Here is a 17,116-nt window from a genome sequence, read left to right as displayed (position 1 = left end):
TATAAAATGCCCAAGATATTTAACCTTATTACAGACACCAAGATTGTTATTAGACAATTTGAAGTCAGGAAATGTTAGGCATTTGTCCTCTTTGGTTCTACAGATCAAAACAACACTCTTACTAGCATTGTATTTGATATCATGTTCCACACCATAAACTGAACATATATTGAGGAGCTGAAAGGAGGCCAGCACTGCATGGACTAAAGACCACAAGATCATCTGCATACATCTTATGGTTCACTAGAGTATTACCAATCTTCTGGTGAAGCACGCTTGCAGATGGCAGCGTCCTGAACAGCGCTTTAACCCCCCGCCACCTTAAAGAAAGTTTAAATGGGTTAAAAGGCAAGGTGATACGTAAAATTAATATAAAAGCGATCGCCTGAAATTACACACTCAACAAAGAAGACGCAAACCACATGGCTACCGGCTCCCTCAGCAACAAACAGGTGGAACAAGCGGTGGAAAGTGGCAATGGAGGAAAAAAAGCAGACTCAACTCGACATGATCGACATGAAAACGAATTTAAACAGCGAGACATTTCGAAGAACTGACGGAGGAAATCAAAGAAGTCAGAAGAGACTTGGGCAAAGTGGAGGGGAGACTGAATGAAGCAGAGACCCGGATCGCTGAAATACAAGACAAAGACGCACCTGACGAAGGTGTTGATACTTATGTTACAAACACAAAAAGAAATAAACAAGAAATGCGAAGATCCAGAGGGCCGAAGCTGCAGAGAAAATATAAGAATCCACGGGATCAGAGAGGGGAGTGAAGGCGAAATCCCATGAGATTTATAGGGAATTTAATAAAGGAGAAGCTGGACTTCACAGAAGACCTGCAAATTGTCTGAGCACACCGCTCTTTGGTTCCGAAAGAAAAGGTGGGCACAAGACTGAGATCTTTCATAATGCGTTTCTTAAACTACAACACGCCAGCAGGTTCTCTGCGCAGCGTGGGCGAAGAAGGAGATCTACATGGAGAAAACAAGAATTGGAAGAAAAAGAGAGAGCCAAATACAAACCAATACTAAGGAAACTCTATGCACTTCAGATCAAATCTCATCTAATGAATCCAGTGAAGTTGAAAGTTTCTGTCTATGATAACCCGCAAGCAGTGGCAAGAGGGTTACGAGCCCGCGGCATCAGCATTGATTTTACAGAGGATCCGAATCTGGACGAGCTACTGGACATTGACAGCTGGAGGACGGCTAACAGTCGGGGGAAACCAGCCGCAAATCTGGTGCAGTCTTTGAGCCAAGACAAAGAAGATGATTGGAAACAGGTACTGTCTGCGCTTTTCGCTCATTATATTTATCTATTTTTTCACTTTCTCTTTTTTATGTCCGACCTCATTGCCACATAGAAATGACAACATGGGACTCACACAAAGACAAGCAGCCCTCTTCAAGACACTTTTTTTCTTCGTCTTGTTTCCGTTTTTTTTTTTTCTTTTCTTTTCTCTTCAAAGAGGACATGAGACTGTCAAGCCTTGAAAATGTTTGCTATTATGAAAAACAATGGGGCAAACATAAGGGTAAGCCCGAGGTTCCATGAGAGTACATGTCTCAGGCCAGGAGGCCACAATTGGAGGTCTGTTTTATTTTATATTTTTTTCTTTATTTCCCTGTGTTTGTTTTTTTAACTTGGTAGTACATTTTTGTGGCAAAGCTGATGGCAATCTCAAATGTATTGTGTATAACAAACAGAGGGGTCATGCCAAATTGTAACCCAAGGTGGAAGACAGTATATACCATGAATCACACCCCCAGTCTAAATGACTAGCCTGAAGGTCATATCTTATAATGTAAATGGGCTAAACAATCCTGTCAAAAGGAAAAAAAATATTTCAAGAACTTATAAAGAAAAACAGAGACATCATGTTTCTCCAGGAGACTAGAATATCAGACCCAGATCATGAAAAACTTGTGCGGTGCTCAAGTATTTTACTCTTCATATAGATCATCTAGAAAGGGGGTTGCGATCCTTGTCAAGTCACAAATATCATTCTAGGTAGAAAATATAAATATAGATAAGGAAGGTACATCGTTGTGATTGGAAAAATTATGATAGCTATTTCACTCTAATAAATGTAGACAGTCCACCAGAGGAAGGCCCTAATATGTTGAGTAAAGTCATTACAATAATAGCTTCTGAAAGTAAAGGCACAGTAATATTAGCTGGTGATCTAAATCTCATTATGTGCCCACAACTGGACACTCAAAGTAAGAGACAACATATGCAATCCAAGCAGCTAAAGTTATGAAAAGAGCATCAACAGAAATAGGCATAATAGACACCTGGAGAGCACTGCAGCCTGATGAGGGAGATTATACATTTTACTCCAATCCCCACGACTGCTACTCCAGACTTCTACTTCTTTATGTTAAAAAATGACCTGTTTAGGGTAAAAAGTTGTACAATAGATTATATTTTATTATCTGACCATGCTCCTATCACCCTAGTTGTTGATGTTGGCCTAGAGAAGGCAAGATCAATCTGGAGAATGAACAACACTTTATTGCAAGACAACAATTTTGTAAATAAATGACAACAAGTGCTTAAGAATTATTTATAAATAAATGAAATTGAGGAGATTGATCCTATCACCCTCTGGGAAGGGGCTAAAGCAGTTATCAGGGGTGAAATTATGTCTTATGCCTCCTTTAAAGAGAAGGCACAGGAAAAAGAGGTTCGACAGTTGGAAATCAAAATTAAAGAGAACACAAAGCAAGAAAGGATTTGGCTAGTCGGAACGAACTAAAACAAACACGCAGGGCGTTAGATTATTTACTTACAGAAAGGGTTGGAAGGTCTCTGATATTTACTAAACAGAAATATTATGATAGTGGTCCGAAAGCTCTTGAACTCCTGGCATATAAACTTAAAAAACAACAAACAAAATCTTACATCTCAACACTTAAAAATAATCAGACGAATAAAACAATTACAAGTAAGAGTGACATAGCAGAGACATTTGCTAGATATTACAAACAGCTGTATAGCCCAGACCAGATCAGTCCCTCTGCCCACAATATTGCGGAACAAATATCAAATCTCAAGCTACCACAAGTTACTGATGAGCAGAATATACAACTTATCCGACCTTTATTAGAGGAAGATGTAAGGGGAGCAGTAAATAAACTGAAGGCTGAGAAATGTCCTGGTAGTGATGGATTCACAGGAGATAGAGAGAGAGAAAGGAACTCAGGGACCAGCTCATCCCAGTCTTGACTAAGACATTTAACTGGGTACTACAGCAAGGAATTTGGGCAGAAACATGGAACAAATCAATAATTTCAGTTATATACAAAGAAGGGAAACCACCAACAGATTGCGCCTCATATTGACCTATATCGCTTTTAAATACAGATCAGAAAATACTTAGTGGCAGCATAGCAGACAGGCTTAAGAAGATAGTCCCAAGTATAATTAATACAGACCAAACAGGGTTTATTTTGGATAGTTTGGTTGGTCTTTCTTCGAGTGTTAAAAGACAAGGTTTTCACTGACATGTTTCACAAGCAAGGACTGATATTAGCATGCACTTCAATTGTTGCAGTGTGAGGGGGAAAAAATGGGAGGTTACGATGTTTCAGTCGCCTACAGGAAACTAGCTAACATTTCAAAATCTTTACGTTTAACGTAAGGTCATGCTATATTACTACCTAAAAGTGGCTCAAAGACTAGAAATGTTCCTGTATCTGCCGACGCATTGCAACCTGAAATGTCATGTAATTCTATTAGTTCAATGGAAAGCACAAGTCACTGGTACAAATAAGTATTCTGAATAAACTGTGAACTCATTGGCCCGTTAGCGATCGAGGTAACGTTGCTAACTGTAACCAGCAAGCTTGTTACCGCTCATCTTCTTCTCCCCCAGTGATTGATAAATGGAACTCTGGCACTTTCATTATTATTAAGACACTCTTAGCGTTAGCACCAGTAACCACAGGCGTCTCCAAATCAACCCGCTGAAATCTTAAGGATTACATCTTTAATACCACAGTATGTCTGGGTTATCTGGTAGAAAATATGTGAGGGTGAGGGAGAGACAGAAGATTTGCCTAAAAATTTTCTTTATTACATTTTAAATAGTTCACAATTGGTATTGTGAAGTGCTTGATGAAATATCTTTCTAAGCATTTGTTGGGGTTCTCCACTCTGTGGATGTTTGAGATGACACCAGACAAGAGCCAGATGCGTTTACATCAATGATTGTTTCTGCGTGCAATTCTAAAAACATCACATGACACGTGGCATGTAGCCTGTGCGGAGACCTTTGTCTAAACAACGTCACCATGATCCAAATATTTGGATTATTCTCTGCTGAGAGTGAGATAGATATTTATGTAGATATGAAGAACCAGGTCATGGCAATTATGAGAGCGTTGTGCAGGAGGAAAAGATAAATAGGCTCTCTACTGGTTGTAAACAGCATGCAAACAGCTAAACAGCAGTTAGTTATTTAAGGGTAATAATTATAGTACATTATTTTATTAAATGACAGTAGAACTTTCCATTTAATGCAGAAAATAATAAAAACAAGGACATACAGTCTTGTTTTGGTTGTCATGCAAACTTTGGGAAATGAAAGACACTTTCTGGGCAATAAACAAGCCAACATATTGAATTACATTAATTTATTCATTAGGGATATTTCAGTTCAAGCCTTAAAACAAAATTGTAATTCTTCTGTATGTTTAAATGACATGTTTTTACCTCACCTGTCCACCAGGCTGTCCTTGCACACCTGTTCCCTTTCACCTCATCAGCCCTGAGTGCTGCCTGTCTCCCAAGCTGCACCTCATTGGCTCATTAGTCTTTGTATGTACTGTTCAGGTACATCGCAGTTCCCTCACCTTTATTGCTCCTTGATCCTCCCTTGACCCAGAAATTGATTCGGTCTGCCATCAAGACCTTCCAGCAAGGAGGTATCCTCAAGGAGGCTTGAGTTGGCACACATGAAACCAGTCTTTGCAGATCTCTTATCAGACCCCATTTATGTTAATAATAGGACGCAGCTGCAGCTGATCAGGCTGTAGTTTTATACCCAGACAAAAAACTGAACTCCCACAATATTACTCCCATGCTTCAGATTTGATTTGTTTCTGATTCACCAGTTACTGGATCTGTGTTAACTGTAGGTCTGACTATGCTACATGCTACATATCCTATTTAAATCAATATTAAACATAAAACAGTTTCTTTTCATGATTTGTCATTTCTCCTTCCAATCTGTATCATGGATCATGTTTTATTCTAGGAGGAGAAGGAGAGTCAGTTGTTTTTCAGAAATAAACACATTTTAATTCATTCATTCATTCATACATTCATTCATTTCCATTCAGTCACATATGATGCTGACCATCCCTGTGTGTCGGGTACAAACTATATTTTAATGTGAGATATATTTATATAATTACCTCACACATTTCTATACATTATGAGACATTGTAATTGCAACATGGATTATAAAATAAAGACTTTGACAGTCAGACAGTTTTTTAAGAACTGTATCAAATTTGATATACTGGCTGAATGGAAATGATACGGATTGACAGTTTAAAAATATGTTTATTGCTGAAAGACATCAGACTCGCCTGCTCTCCCCGCCTTTATGATTATTCATGATACAGGTTAAGAGAAGAAATGACAGATAACGAAAAGAAAATCCTTTCTGATGAATGATAAAAGCTGTTTTATGGTTCTTTTGTTAATTGGACGTAAAGTTCACACAGACCCACTATTTTTAACTAGAGCGCAATTTATTCATGCATCTTTGTGGAATATTTGATACTGGAAGCATCGTGACGTACTGATTATTGGCTGGGCTAGTTGATGAACTACTAAAGCTATTAGCTGCTGAGCTAACCGCTAACATGCTAGTGCTTGTCAGTCACAACAGGTCTGTGGAGATTCCCTATATTTTCTCTGTACTGGGCTGTTTACAGTTTATTTGAAAAGACAAAGGTCAGCAGTGTCAAGACTTTGTGTTGAGTTGTACTCAATGCGAAAAATTCATGTAGATTTACTTTGCCCCTGCAATCCACAGAATCCACTGATAGCAGTGATTCCATTAGAATGAAACTAATCCCCTGCAAAATGTAGCCATTTTTAAACACTGGTGTGACCAGGCCTGGATATTACACCTACGTTTCCAATAAAGACTGTCATGACGGCTGGTCTTGTGTCTTTCGTCGTGCCCCCTCTGGGATCTGTCCTGGCTCCTTGATATTCCCAGCTATTGAAACGTCCTTCAAGATGGCAGACCGGATCGGTTCTCAGACCACGGCGAGGAACAAGGAGCGTGGCATGATCAAATAAGCAAATTGGGATGTAGCCAAAAGTTTGTTTAACAAGATGAAACATGAGGATTGAGATGCACCATGTGTTGTACTTGCCATACCTCACTGCTTATTGACGGCCTCTGTGGTAACATATTCCATTTGTAAGATTATTAGCTCTGTATTCAACTACAGTAAGTCAAGAAAACAGAAATAGACTTATGAGGGTAAGAGACTGTGGGGCTCAGTTGTAATTATTATCCAGATGATGAGTCTGTGTCAAGAATTTTCTACATTTGGTGTCTTTCTTTTTGTGTGATGATCCAGATCAGACCAGATCAGTATTACTGGTCTACTTTTAAATTTGCATTGTGTTTCTGTAGAAGATTCTACAGCAAACGTTGAGCAGATGCGACAGTTCTAAAAATGTTCTGTTGTAACCACTTCAGACCAGTTTTTAAAGAGAACGTCATTGCTGACGTACATTTGATTTTTCATTGAGATAGAAAGAAAGAACTTCCTGCTGTTTAACAGAGTGCACTTTTTGAGGAAGAAGACTGAGAATATCTATCATGGTCAGAGAGAGAGAGCGAGACGGGTTTGAGTGAACCTCAGGGTCACTATAGCTAATTTGATGTTGCTCCTCAGCCATTTGGGGGTAAATTGGCTTTGTGTTCTCCCTTCTCTGTTCCTATTTGATAGAAAGCCGAAGAGTACAGCTGTTTCATTGCCTCGCCTTGGCCTTTCAGCAGTTGAATGTGTACGAGGAATAGAAAGAGAAGGGTGACAAAGAAAGAAATAATAGACATTATATAACCATGGACATAAAAATGTATAAAAATGTCGAGGTAGTATGACGTAAGCAAGGATTTAAAACATTTCTGAGCAATGCACAGCATGTCCTTTCACTGACATCCCTGAAATTGTATTATTGTTCAATGGCAGTGAGTCCAGACACCATGACAGAATGTGTGGTTACAGACTAAATGACATACACTATGATCTTCTGGTAAACAACATCAGTCATTTAAAAGATACTTTGATTGAATGTGACTGTTGAGGTAGAAAAAAATGAATTATACTTTTGGACTGAATTTGTAGACAGAGCTTGTGGGAATGTGTGTCTCAAAAAATGTTGGTTACTTTGCCAAAACAAATGTTATTTGTCTATAAAATAAGAAACACAATGAGAGAATCAGTCGCACGCACTTGAATATAATTAGAAAATTGGCATGCTTTCTCAGGACAATGATACTGTCATCTGCACTATCACTTCTGCCAACATGTTTCATAAGTGCTTCTGTCTGATTTTCTCCCAAAAGAACCTCAGTACAGTTCTGCGTGAAGTTACAACCACCGGATTTTTAAAACTGTGTGGCCTATAAATGTTCACGTATGAACATGACAAATAATGTAGACAGTTACCAATTAGCATTTGTTGTTGCTTATGTCTTATGTAAAGTATGTTACTCTTTTACAAGCGCCAATCATATTGTGACTGCCATCTGCATAAACATAATCCCGACTGATGACCATGTGGCATTTAAGAACATGGAGCAAACGATAATAAGACACATTTCAGGAAAATGACTGCACCTTTATTTACATTATTGTTACATATGTCTGTATTCACATGTATCCACACTATGTTCCTATTTCACTTTTATTTTCTTTGACTGAAACCACTATGGTTATATTTACATTTAATAGGCTGGACATCCATCATTGTTGTGTACATGACTTCAGTAGCTTCCACACTTGCTGGAAAAGGCCAGCTCTAGCTCGGGCCTCATACCTCAACGAGTATTTACAGACCATTCAAGACAAATTCTAGCTGATAGATGAATAATAACACGGCCTGATCCATACGGACAGCTCAGAGGCATGAAAGCAAATCTGTTAACACAGACCAAACATCCACCGTCTCCCGCGAGAGTTGTCAAACTGATAGAAGGTGAAAGCTGAGCTGTGCGGGGGCAACATCTAAAGAAGGCGTGAAGCACAGTGATCAAAACACACCGTACTAGAGGCAGGTGGAGTTTTGGCCTTGTACTGTTTTTTTTTTCTCAGTGTTTGTGTGTATGGTGCAATCATGTCCATGTTTGTCCCTGTTGTCATATATAAACAGCTCATGTGCATATATGCCAGCTAACAATTGAGTGAGATGTCGGCCAGACTGAACAGCGACAGGCATACACAAGGAAACAGGCTCGTCTGTCTTCCTCGACTTCCACCTAAAAGAGCTCTCTAGAAAAAGTTTAACGGTGATTGAAAAAGTCAGCAGGGCATGAAGGCTGAGGCAAGAAGTGGCTGCAAACATTTAGAGTTTGTTTGCCCTCAATTCCATTATTTGTTTGGTCTAGTGCTGCATCATTAAGTGACATCACATCGAAAGAGTCATGTTGGCCGGCATGCTCACTCATTATTTGCTCATCTTCTAAACTTTCTAACAATGCAGCAGCTCTCAGCAGTGCATATGCACGGCTCTGTCTGTATATGTGCATACTGGAGTTCATGGCCGTCCAGGTTCTGGTGACATGAAAATTCCAGTGTTTGTGGCACACGTTGCTGTTTTCATGAGTAAACTAGTAGACGGTCTGTTTTGATTTCCACTTCCCTGCTGCAATGGCTATTCCAGGCAATTGCAGTCAATGTAGGCTGCTCAACATGTGAGTTAGAAACACATTTTGCAGTTGCAGACTCTCTTAGTTTACACCCACACAATAAAATCAGAGCAGAGCATATCGCTGCTGCTGTGTAGATAACACATTGTAATACACATTATGCTTTGGGGCCCAGTATTTAAATGTAAGTATGGAAATCAATTCATCTCAATAGAATTGCTGCGATCAATAGATCCACTCACAGGGGATCTTTTTAAAAACCCGCACAAATCTTTACCAATGATAAACCGTGAATGTGCTGATTATTGAGCGAATGGAGAGACAAAGAGAGTCCAAAACAGGGAGCGATCATAGCTTATTAGCTGTGGTGCACCATGCAGTTTTATTTAGCCTCCTCTGTCGGAGTACAAGCTGCTCCACAAAAGAGGAGTGGTTTGTAGACAGTTATCAAAGAAGAGTCAATGGCACAAATACATCTTTTGAATAAACTGTGCGAACTCATTGTTCACACTAACTGTCCATAGTTAGCACGCTAGTTAGCTCAGCTATTGTGCTATCATGACTGACAATGTTGGGCAAGTTAGTTAAAAGAAAATAATGAATTACTCAGGACGTATAACACATTTAAGAGTACAATAATATTTTTGCTTCACCCATAAGTAAAACAGATTGGGTATAAAATACAGTTAACTTGATAAAAATGCAGCTTTGATGAAGAATGAAGTGAAGGTGTCTGTTGGCTAGTGAAAAGATGAAAGATAATGTCCGATCCCTACTAAGGTTCAAATCCACTATGCTTCAAAACTGTCAATATGTCTCCCTTATAGCATCAAGTCAATTGTGAAGTAAAAGAATAAAGCCACAGTCCTCTGCATATGGCAAAATAAACATTTATATTTCATACGGGAGAACACACAAAGCAAATTTGATTAAAAAAAGATAAAACAATATCTGGGGAAAGACTAAATTCGGCAAAAAGAAAAAATACATTACCATCCCCCATTCCAGACCCTGCCTCACCACCTAATCATTTTCTCACAGTCCCTTAAGAGTCTTGAATTGATGAGAACTTTTAAAATGTTAATGCAGAGAATCTCCGCTTGTAGTTACTATTTTTCAGTTTCTTTTTTAAGACCCCTGCTGAGTGCAGTAATACATAAAGGTCCTTACGGAAGCTCAAAGTGAAAAACTGATCTGCTGACATATCAAAACAATGTTTGAATATTGTTGATATTTTCCAGTTGTCATGTTAGAGCATCTTAGCTGGATGCTGTTGTGCGCATCCAAATGCAACACCCACACAAGTATAATGGGGTAATGATGATGGAGATAGTGCTAATGGTCAGGTAGGTGAGATCCACCAGGATACTTCAGTATTCAAGCGGCACTCCAGAAACTCTCTGTTACTGTCCGCGTTCATTATTCACCATATTTCAGCCTCCAGAAGGTATCATGGGTAAAAATGAAATCCAACTAGAGGGTCAGGTCCAGTGAGGAATGGTATAACCTCTTGAAATTGAACACAACGACAGATGTTAGTGTGAACATGGCTTCTTAGCTAGTGATTAAATAATAAAGTCTAAGTCTAAAGTCTAAAATTCACATTTGGAAAAAATATGACAGTAATTTGCCACGTCAGGTATAATGGTTATAATAACTAAATTGGCTGCTTTTATAACAGCAGATTAAATATTACATCGCTCTTCTTTTCCATCCCTCCCCTGTCTCTCCATCTGTCTTTCATAAACATGGATGACACTGTCAGTGACACTGAGAGTCCTGGTGTTGGTAGTGAGGGTGTGGATGAATTAATGCTACTTTTGACTACTAACTTCCGCTTTCCCTTTCCTTTTGGTCAATTTTGTATTAATTCAGCAACTATGGTGCTGTGTTTTGTTCACAAATATAATGATTTGGCATCTTGAATCTGCTACAGCTCTGACTCGCGCTTTTGACTGGCTTCTTCTCCATAGCAATGGTGGCCCGAGGCTCATGGGTACAGATTGTATTGTCAGTTTTCTCAACAGCGGAAGCTTTGTACCTTTTTGCTTTTTGTCCAAGAACCAGATATTTTATAACACAGTTGTTTATCTTTTACTGATAAGTCAGCAGCAATGCCCATCAGCCGTGGAAGTGAGTTATCTAACATGGAGAAACTGACTTTTACTTACTACTCCATTGCTGCAAGCTTATAATTGATTAACTCAGTTAAAGACATCAACATTTTATCAACCCTTTAGGCAGATTATACTGAGGAAATCAAATGATGCTGTAAAAGGCTAGGGAGACAAAAATAGTACAAGTGAGGGTAACAATTTCCCCTCCATCCCCAGTGGAAATTACACACTTTCTTTAAACTTTTATCGTATGTTTTTAAACATGTATTTATTTCTAAAATATCAATGTGTTGCGATCACCGTATGTTTAAGACGTGATTAAGGCAACAGAACTACTTTGTTGAAGGTTAGGAGAAAATCTGCATCATGGCTTGAAATGAAGTATAATCCAGCATTGTCTATAGGTAGGAGAAGGGATGCACTGGCACTGCATTGGCATTAAACATTGGCATCGGACTGCAGGATGGTCAGGTATGACTGTCACTCTCAGGATGAGAGTTGGATCCAAAGCAGTCTAAATTGTGGAAGTCCAAAGTGAGCTGCAGAGTCATCTGCAGCTGATGCATTAAGAAAATGAGTGGCCCACTGATTCTCCTTCTGGCAGCGCACTCCCCCAAAGGACAGCCTTAATCTATTTGGGATGGAGGGCTCTTTCATAAATCAAACAAGCTCCTATTCAGAGGGTATAGCTGTTCAGTCATTTAATCAAACACTCATTCTGGCGCAAAAAAAAACAACAACTACAAAGTTAGTTTGCTCAGATAATACAAAATCCATCTCTGGTTCCAATCTTATGCAATCTTATGTTATTTTGCAAAATGTATTTGATGAAAAAAGTTTCATCAAATACATTTTGCTGGTTGACTAAAGACTGTCCAATGTGCTTACAACTATATACGGTAATGTCCCCTGCACATATTCATTGTAAACAACACCAAACTGTTAGATAAACGAAAGTATTGGACAAATTAACATTTTGACCTGATGATGGTGCTAGATTAAAAATCAAGCCTCAATTAAATTTTTTTCAAGGAACATGACCTGCATCTTTTTGTCTGGTTGATTTATGACTGCATTCAGTCTCCTTTGTGTTCTATCCCTGAAGCCCGCCAAACTAGACAGAAAAATGAAATAAACATTGGTCACAAAAACAAATACACAAATACAACTATGCAGTCCCCTAGCACACATGCTCCCCTGCAAAAAACCTGTAGCAAATCTCATTTCATTTGAAATATAGTGGTGTTGTTATCAGGGTGGTAAGCCGCCAGAAAAATAGACGCACCGCCCGCTTTCAGTCACATCCCACAGAAAAGTCCTACAGCAGTTAGTCGTAAATCAACGGTGACAAGGAGGTGAATTAGAAAAATGGGTTCTCGACACTTGATAAGAGTTATATATTGTACACAGTTGAAGCCCCCCTGGCAGCAGGCAGCAAAGCTTTGTAGACCTACAACTTATTAATTTTAAGATTTTGTAACCTTACACCTAGACTTTCTTTCTGTATGCATCAAAATGTCAAAATAAGACACTTTAAACTTCGTGTTATTTTCTCTGTGTAACCCTTTGTCCTCCAATCATTCTTGCCTAATATCTCAATTTCCTCGCACTTCAGTCCCAATTATCCACATTAGCTTTGCCAGTTTTTTGGCTGCTTTTCATAATTTTTTTCTTTCCACCCAAGCTGGAGTTTCTACTCACTCTGAAGCCGGGGGTTTGCCTTACTGCTTTTCTTCTGCTCTCCTTTTCAACTTTAATCAGTCACCAGTGTGTAGGAGGCAGGGGACCCTCAGAAGTCAGCCAGCCTGTTCATTAAAGCCATTAACATTTTTCATCCGTGATTATCCCGTGGAAAAACAACACTGCATCTGTGTGTGTGTGTTGGTGTGAGTGTGCAGTAGGTGGAGAGGGAATACTGTAGGGAAGAACTGATGTAAAAGCTGTTACAGTTACACTGATTAATCAAATATCTACACAAATCAACACGTCACACATCCATGCATGTTCCTCTCGTACAGGCTCCACAGTTCCATAGTAGCTCTCGTAATAAGTCAGCTGTCATAACAGATGTCTAGCAGCACCTCCTCTCTCTTTCTTCTTCTTTTTTTTCCTTTTCTGCTGCCGCTTCATTCTTTCTCATTAATCTTCACTGCTCACTTTCTTCTCCGTCTCTTATGTTGTATAAGCAGCGAGGCGGCATAAGTGTGAAGAAAATGACTCGCGCAAAACTTTCCATTCCGAATTTGATGAAAGTTGGCACTCAAAATGTAAAATGAAATTTCATTCAAGTGTTTTCGAGTGTTTCTCAATGGAACTTTTGAATTGCTTGGAAAATGACTGGGAAGTCAATATGTTTTCATCATTCCTTTGCCAGGGCAAACAAAGCAAGAGCGGGAAACTATTGATCATAAGTCAGCTAATTTCATTTAATGAAAGGAGGACTGCATTACATTGGTTGCAAAAAGGTTTTCAAAAGCACAAAAATCGGCCCACTCAATTTGTTTCGCTGCACGCCTAATTTTGTCTCCTGTTTGTCTGTCTGTTTGTGTCCCTGATTCTTCCTACTGTCACCCAGTTCACCAGTGACAGTGTCCTCTTGTCCTCCATGCTCACCATTCTTTTTAAGCCCTGTATGTCATCCCTCACTGGTTGTCTGCTTAACATTTTCTCATTGATTTTCCATGATTTGACACATCGGTTGCTTTCAATTAATAATCCGTAATATGTGCATATAAATAGACATTTGTTTTGATATGACAATATTCATTATCACTGACTTCATTAAAAAGCTGAAGTGAAAAGAGAGACAGAAAAAGTTATGAAAGCGATGACATGCAACAGAGATTTTAGTGTTATGGACATCATTTCTAAATGAGCCATCAGGACAAACCCATATTTTCTGGAAATTCAGCTAAAATTTGTGGATGGAAACTTGACTTAAGAGCAACTAAAAAGCAATTTGCACTTCTTTGACGTTTTGTAGCATTAAGTAAAACCAAATGGTAAATGGCTTACAATTTTACTGTCATTCACATATTCACACACACACACACACTCACTCAGGATGGCAGTGTCTTGCACAAAGACACTTTGACATGTGGACCGCAGGAGCTGGGGATCGACCCGCAGCCCGCTCCAAAACAATCCAGTATTTCACTTGCAAAACCCTGAAAAAAATACATTTGTGTAATTTTTCTTTTCTTTTCTATCCTGTTAATCACGTTTTGATGCATAAAAGTTACCATGTGACCCATTGGTTGGGGGGGGGGGGCGAACCCCTGATTGTCATTGTTGAAAATAATTCTTAGGATGTGATATGTTTTACCTTCAGTGTCCGCTCTAAAATCTAACCAGTGTTTGTGGCCCTCTGCCTTTCCTCACAGGTAAACGCATTTCTGTCCTTTGTGGTACCCATGGTGGCCATATCTGCACTGAACGGGGTCATAGCCAATCAGCTACTGCGAATGTTCCGGGAAGCAGAGCAAGACAACCGTGTCTGCATCATCGGGGGAAATCCCACCGTCCTGAATGTCACCGTGGAGCCCAACCGTGCTCAGTCGCTTCGCCACGGAGTTCTTGTTCTCCGTAAGTGAACCCCCCCCCCCCCACACACACACACACACACACACACAGAAGGAGAGCTGGTCATTTGAAGTGGTTCCTCTGAAAGACTTTTACATTTCCTTTCTAGTATACAGCAGAGAGGACAGTTTTAACGACCAGACTGTCCGCAGTATGTTGCCTTTGTACCTTAGTGGTCCAGCCATTCCTGTTGCATGTTTGCATTTCTTTACGTGAAACCTTTCTGACTTTTAATATCTGATGCCAATGTTCAGTGTGTCCGCTAGTTATGTGATAGTTTGTCTGATTGACAAAGAGGCAGGAGAACTATTCTCCAAACGCCGAATGACAGTGAGTTAATGGAACGCTACAGATGAGATCACGCAGGGATAATGTTTGTGGTCGATCTCATTAGAGATGCGCTCACATCTCCGCAACGCAATAACACCAGAAATGAAAGTGATCACAGCATTAAGATATTTGGCAACCCGAAAATGATGATGATATATTCATAAGTCTGTATGTACTGAAACAACATAACAGTCGAACTTCCCAGCACTGGTCACTGTTCCCTCAAAGGTCACCACTGTCAAAACAGTTTGCTGTTGGTCAGTGGCGTGAATTTGCATGTTAAAGTTCTCCAGAGCTGAACTCAATGCAAAAGATTTGCAAAGATTTACTTTGGCCTTGTGAGCACATTCAAGATTACTCTTGGTTTTGTGACCAGACCCTCAGCCTTGAACATCTACCGGTAAAATGCCTTTTAACTTGTCCTCAACATTTCGTGTCTGCTTGAATCCACACCAGCAGGAGAAGCAGACAACACACTCAGTCAGCATTCATTCACACACACACACACACACACACACACACACACACACACACACACTTTAAAGATATCAAGACGTTTATATATTAACTTGTTTGCTCCATCAAACTGTCAGTGATCTGCACTTCAATCACTCCAACTGAGCAAATGCTCCAAAACCATCGTATTCATCGCTGTTATCCAGTCAGTGATGTAGTGGTAAATTAAATGTGGATAAACTATGAGTTGCAGCTGATGATCATCATAAGCCCAAATAACCAACACTATCATTTAACATGCTGATTTATTTGTATTAGTTTCTTTTGCCCAAAATAACATACAAAGCTGTCTACCAGCCTCCTTCTTTAATCTTAAATCATACTGCTACAATTACATGTGAGATATCTCCTATGTTAATATTCTTTCGTGATTATTAAATGCTAAGCCATAATTTGACTTACACCATAACAAAATGACTTAATGTAATTTAATAAGTGATACCAGGAAACGTATAAGAGTAGACTTACTCCAAAAAAGAACAGAGGCATATTTTACTTAAAATAAAAACCAGGTGTGCTAGCTGATTACTCACCAACTAGGCTGATGACAGAGGCACCGCTTTGTCAGACAGAGCAACTTATATCAACACCCAACTCCCAAAGCTCTCAACATCATGTTGACTTTATTTCTTTGGAAGACCACAGGTCATAGTAGGTTTAAGAAGTAGAATGTCCCAGTATTTACTTCGTTCAGTCATGTCTGTGTTTTTGTATATTGTCTATAGATTGATGTCTTTTTAGCGGCCTGACTCTAGGGATGGCAATCTCGGCCTGTCTGTCGATCAGTCCACCACTTTGGCCCAGACTAAAATATCTCAACAACAATGAACATTCACGGTTGCCAGACAATGTATCCTAATCACTTTGGTGATCCTCTGACACATTTGTAGTTTTGGGCCAAACGTCTCAACAAACTATTGGATGGATTGCCATGAAATTACATATACACACGTTCATGTTTCCCCTTTTAATCGTCGCCTCACCATCGTCACATTTTCCATCAGCCTCAACTGCGCATGTTAACATTGTCATTGTGAGCATGTTAGCATGCTGACATGAGCATTTAGCTCAAATCATGGCTGTGTATGTAGTATGGATTTGGCACACAGCTTTAGTCTTCATTCATTAGCAGTGTGACATCATCAGCCTAACTGATGCACCTGAGCAATCAGCTGTTGTTTCCTGACCCCTCTACCTGCTCCTCATGATGTTTTAAAACCAAAAGCTTGAAACTGCCACAATGCCTCTGCCCTTTCTTTTAGAACAACTCCACTTTAATATGTGAGGTGTTTTATGTTGTGTTCATACAAACATGCACGTTTCCATGTGATCTCTTGTTTAATGAAGGGGGCATGTGGGATAAATGCTTGACATTTCTGGCATTTCATTAGGGATTTGTAATAAATGTGTCACCATATCACAGATTGAATTTAAAGCTCAACTGGATCAAGGTGAATGTAGTGGCCAGATGGGTTCAGTGTTGACTCTGAGATTCATTCTGAGATCTGTCCTCGTGCGCGATAGAGTATGGTTGCACTTTAGTGAAAATCTGATTGGTTTTGATGTCAATGCCAGGCAATTTCAATTACGAAAAAAGGACTTTGAAATGATTTCTGACACCACTCTGACTGTGATTACCATCTTTCTGACACAGATGT

The 17,116-nt window shown here is 39.4% G+C and overlaps 1 protein-coding gene across 1 annotated transcript in view; it reads left to right on the top strand.

Annotated features, from left to right (window-relative positions):
- The window catches only part of ntsr1 (neurotensin receptor 1 (high affinity)), a 40,285-nt gene that overhangs the window by 11,227 nt on the left and 11,942 nt on the right, over positions 1-17,116 (top strand). The window contains exon 2 of the mRNA XM_070911114.1: positions 14,414-14,615. Within this exon, the coding sequence (XP_070767215.1) occupies positions 14,414-14,615 (202 nt within the window). The remainder of the gene's footprint in view (positions 1-14,413; positions 14,616-17,116) is intronic.

This window comes from Enoplosus armatus, chromosome 8, assembly GCF_043641665.1.
Source record: "Enoplosus armatus isolate fEnoArm2 chromosome 8, fEnoArm2.hap1, whole genome shotgun sequence".
Taxonomy (NCBI): domain Eukaryota; kingdom Metazoa; phylum Chordata; class Actinopteri; order Centrarchiformes; family Enoplosidae; genus Enoplosus; species Enoplosus armatus.
Note: the sequence above shows the minus strand (reverse complement) of the source record. Positions and strands in the feature narration are given on the sequence as shown.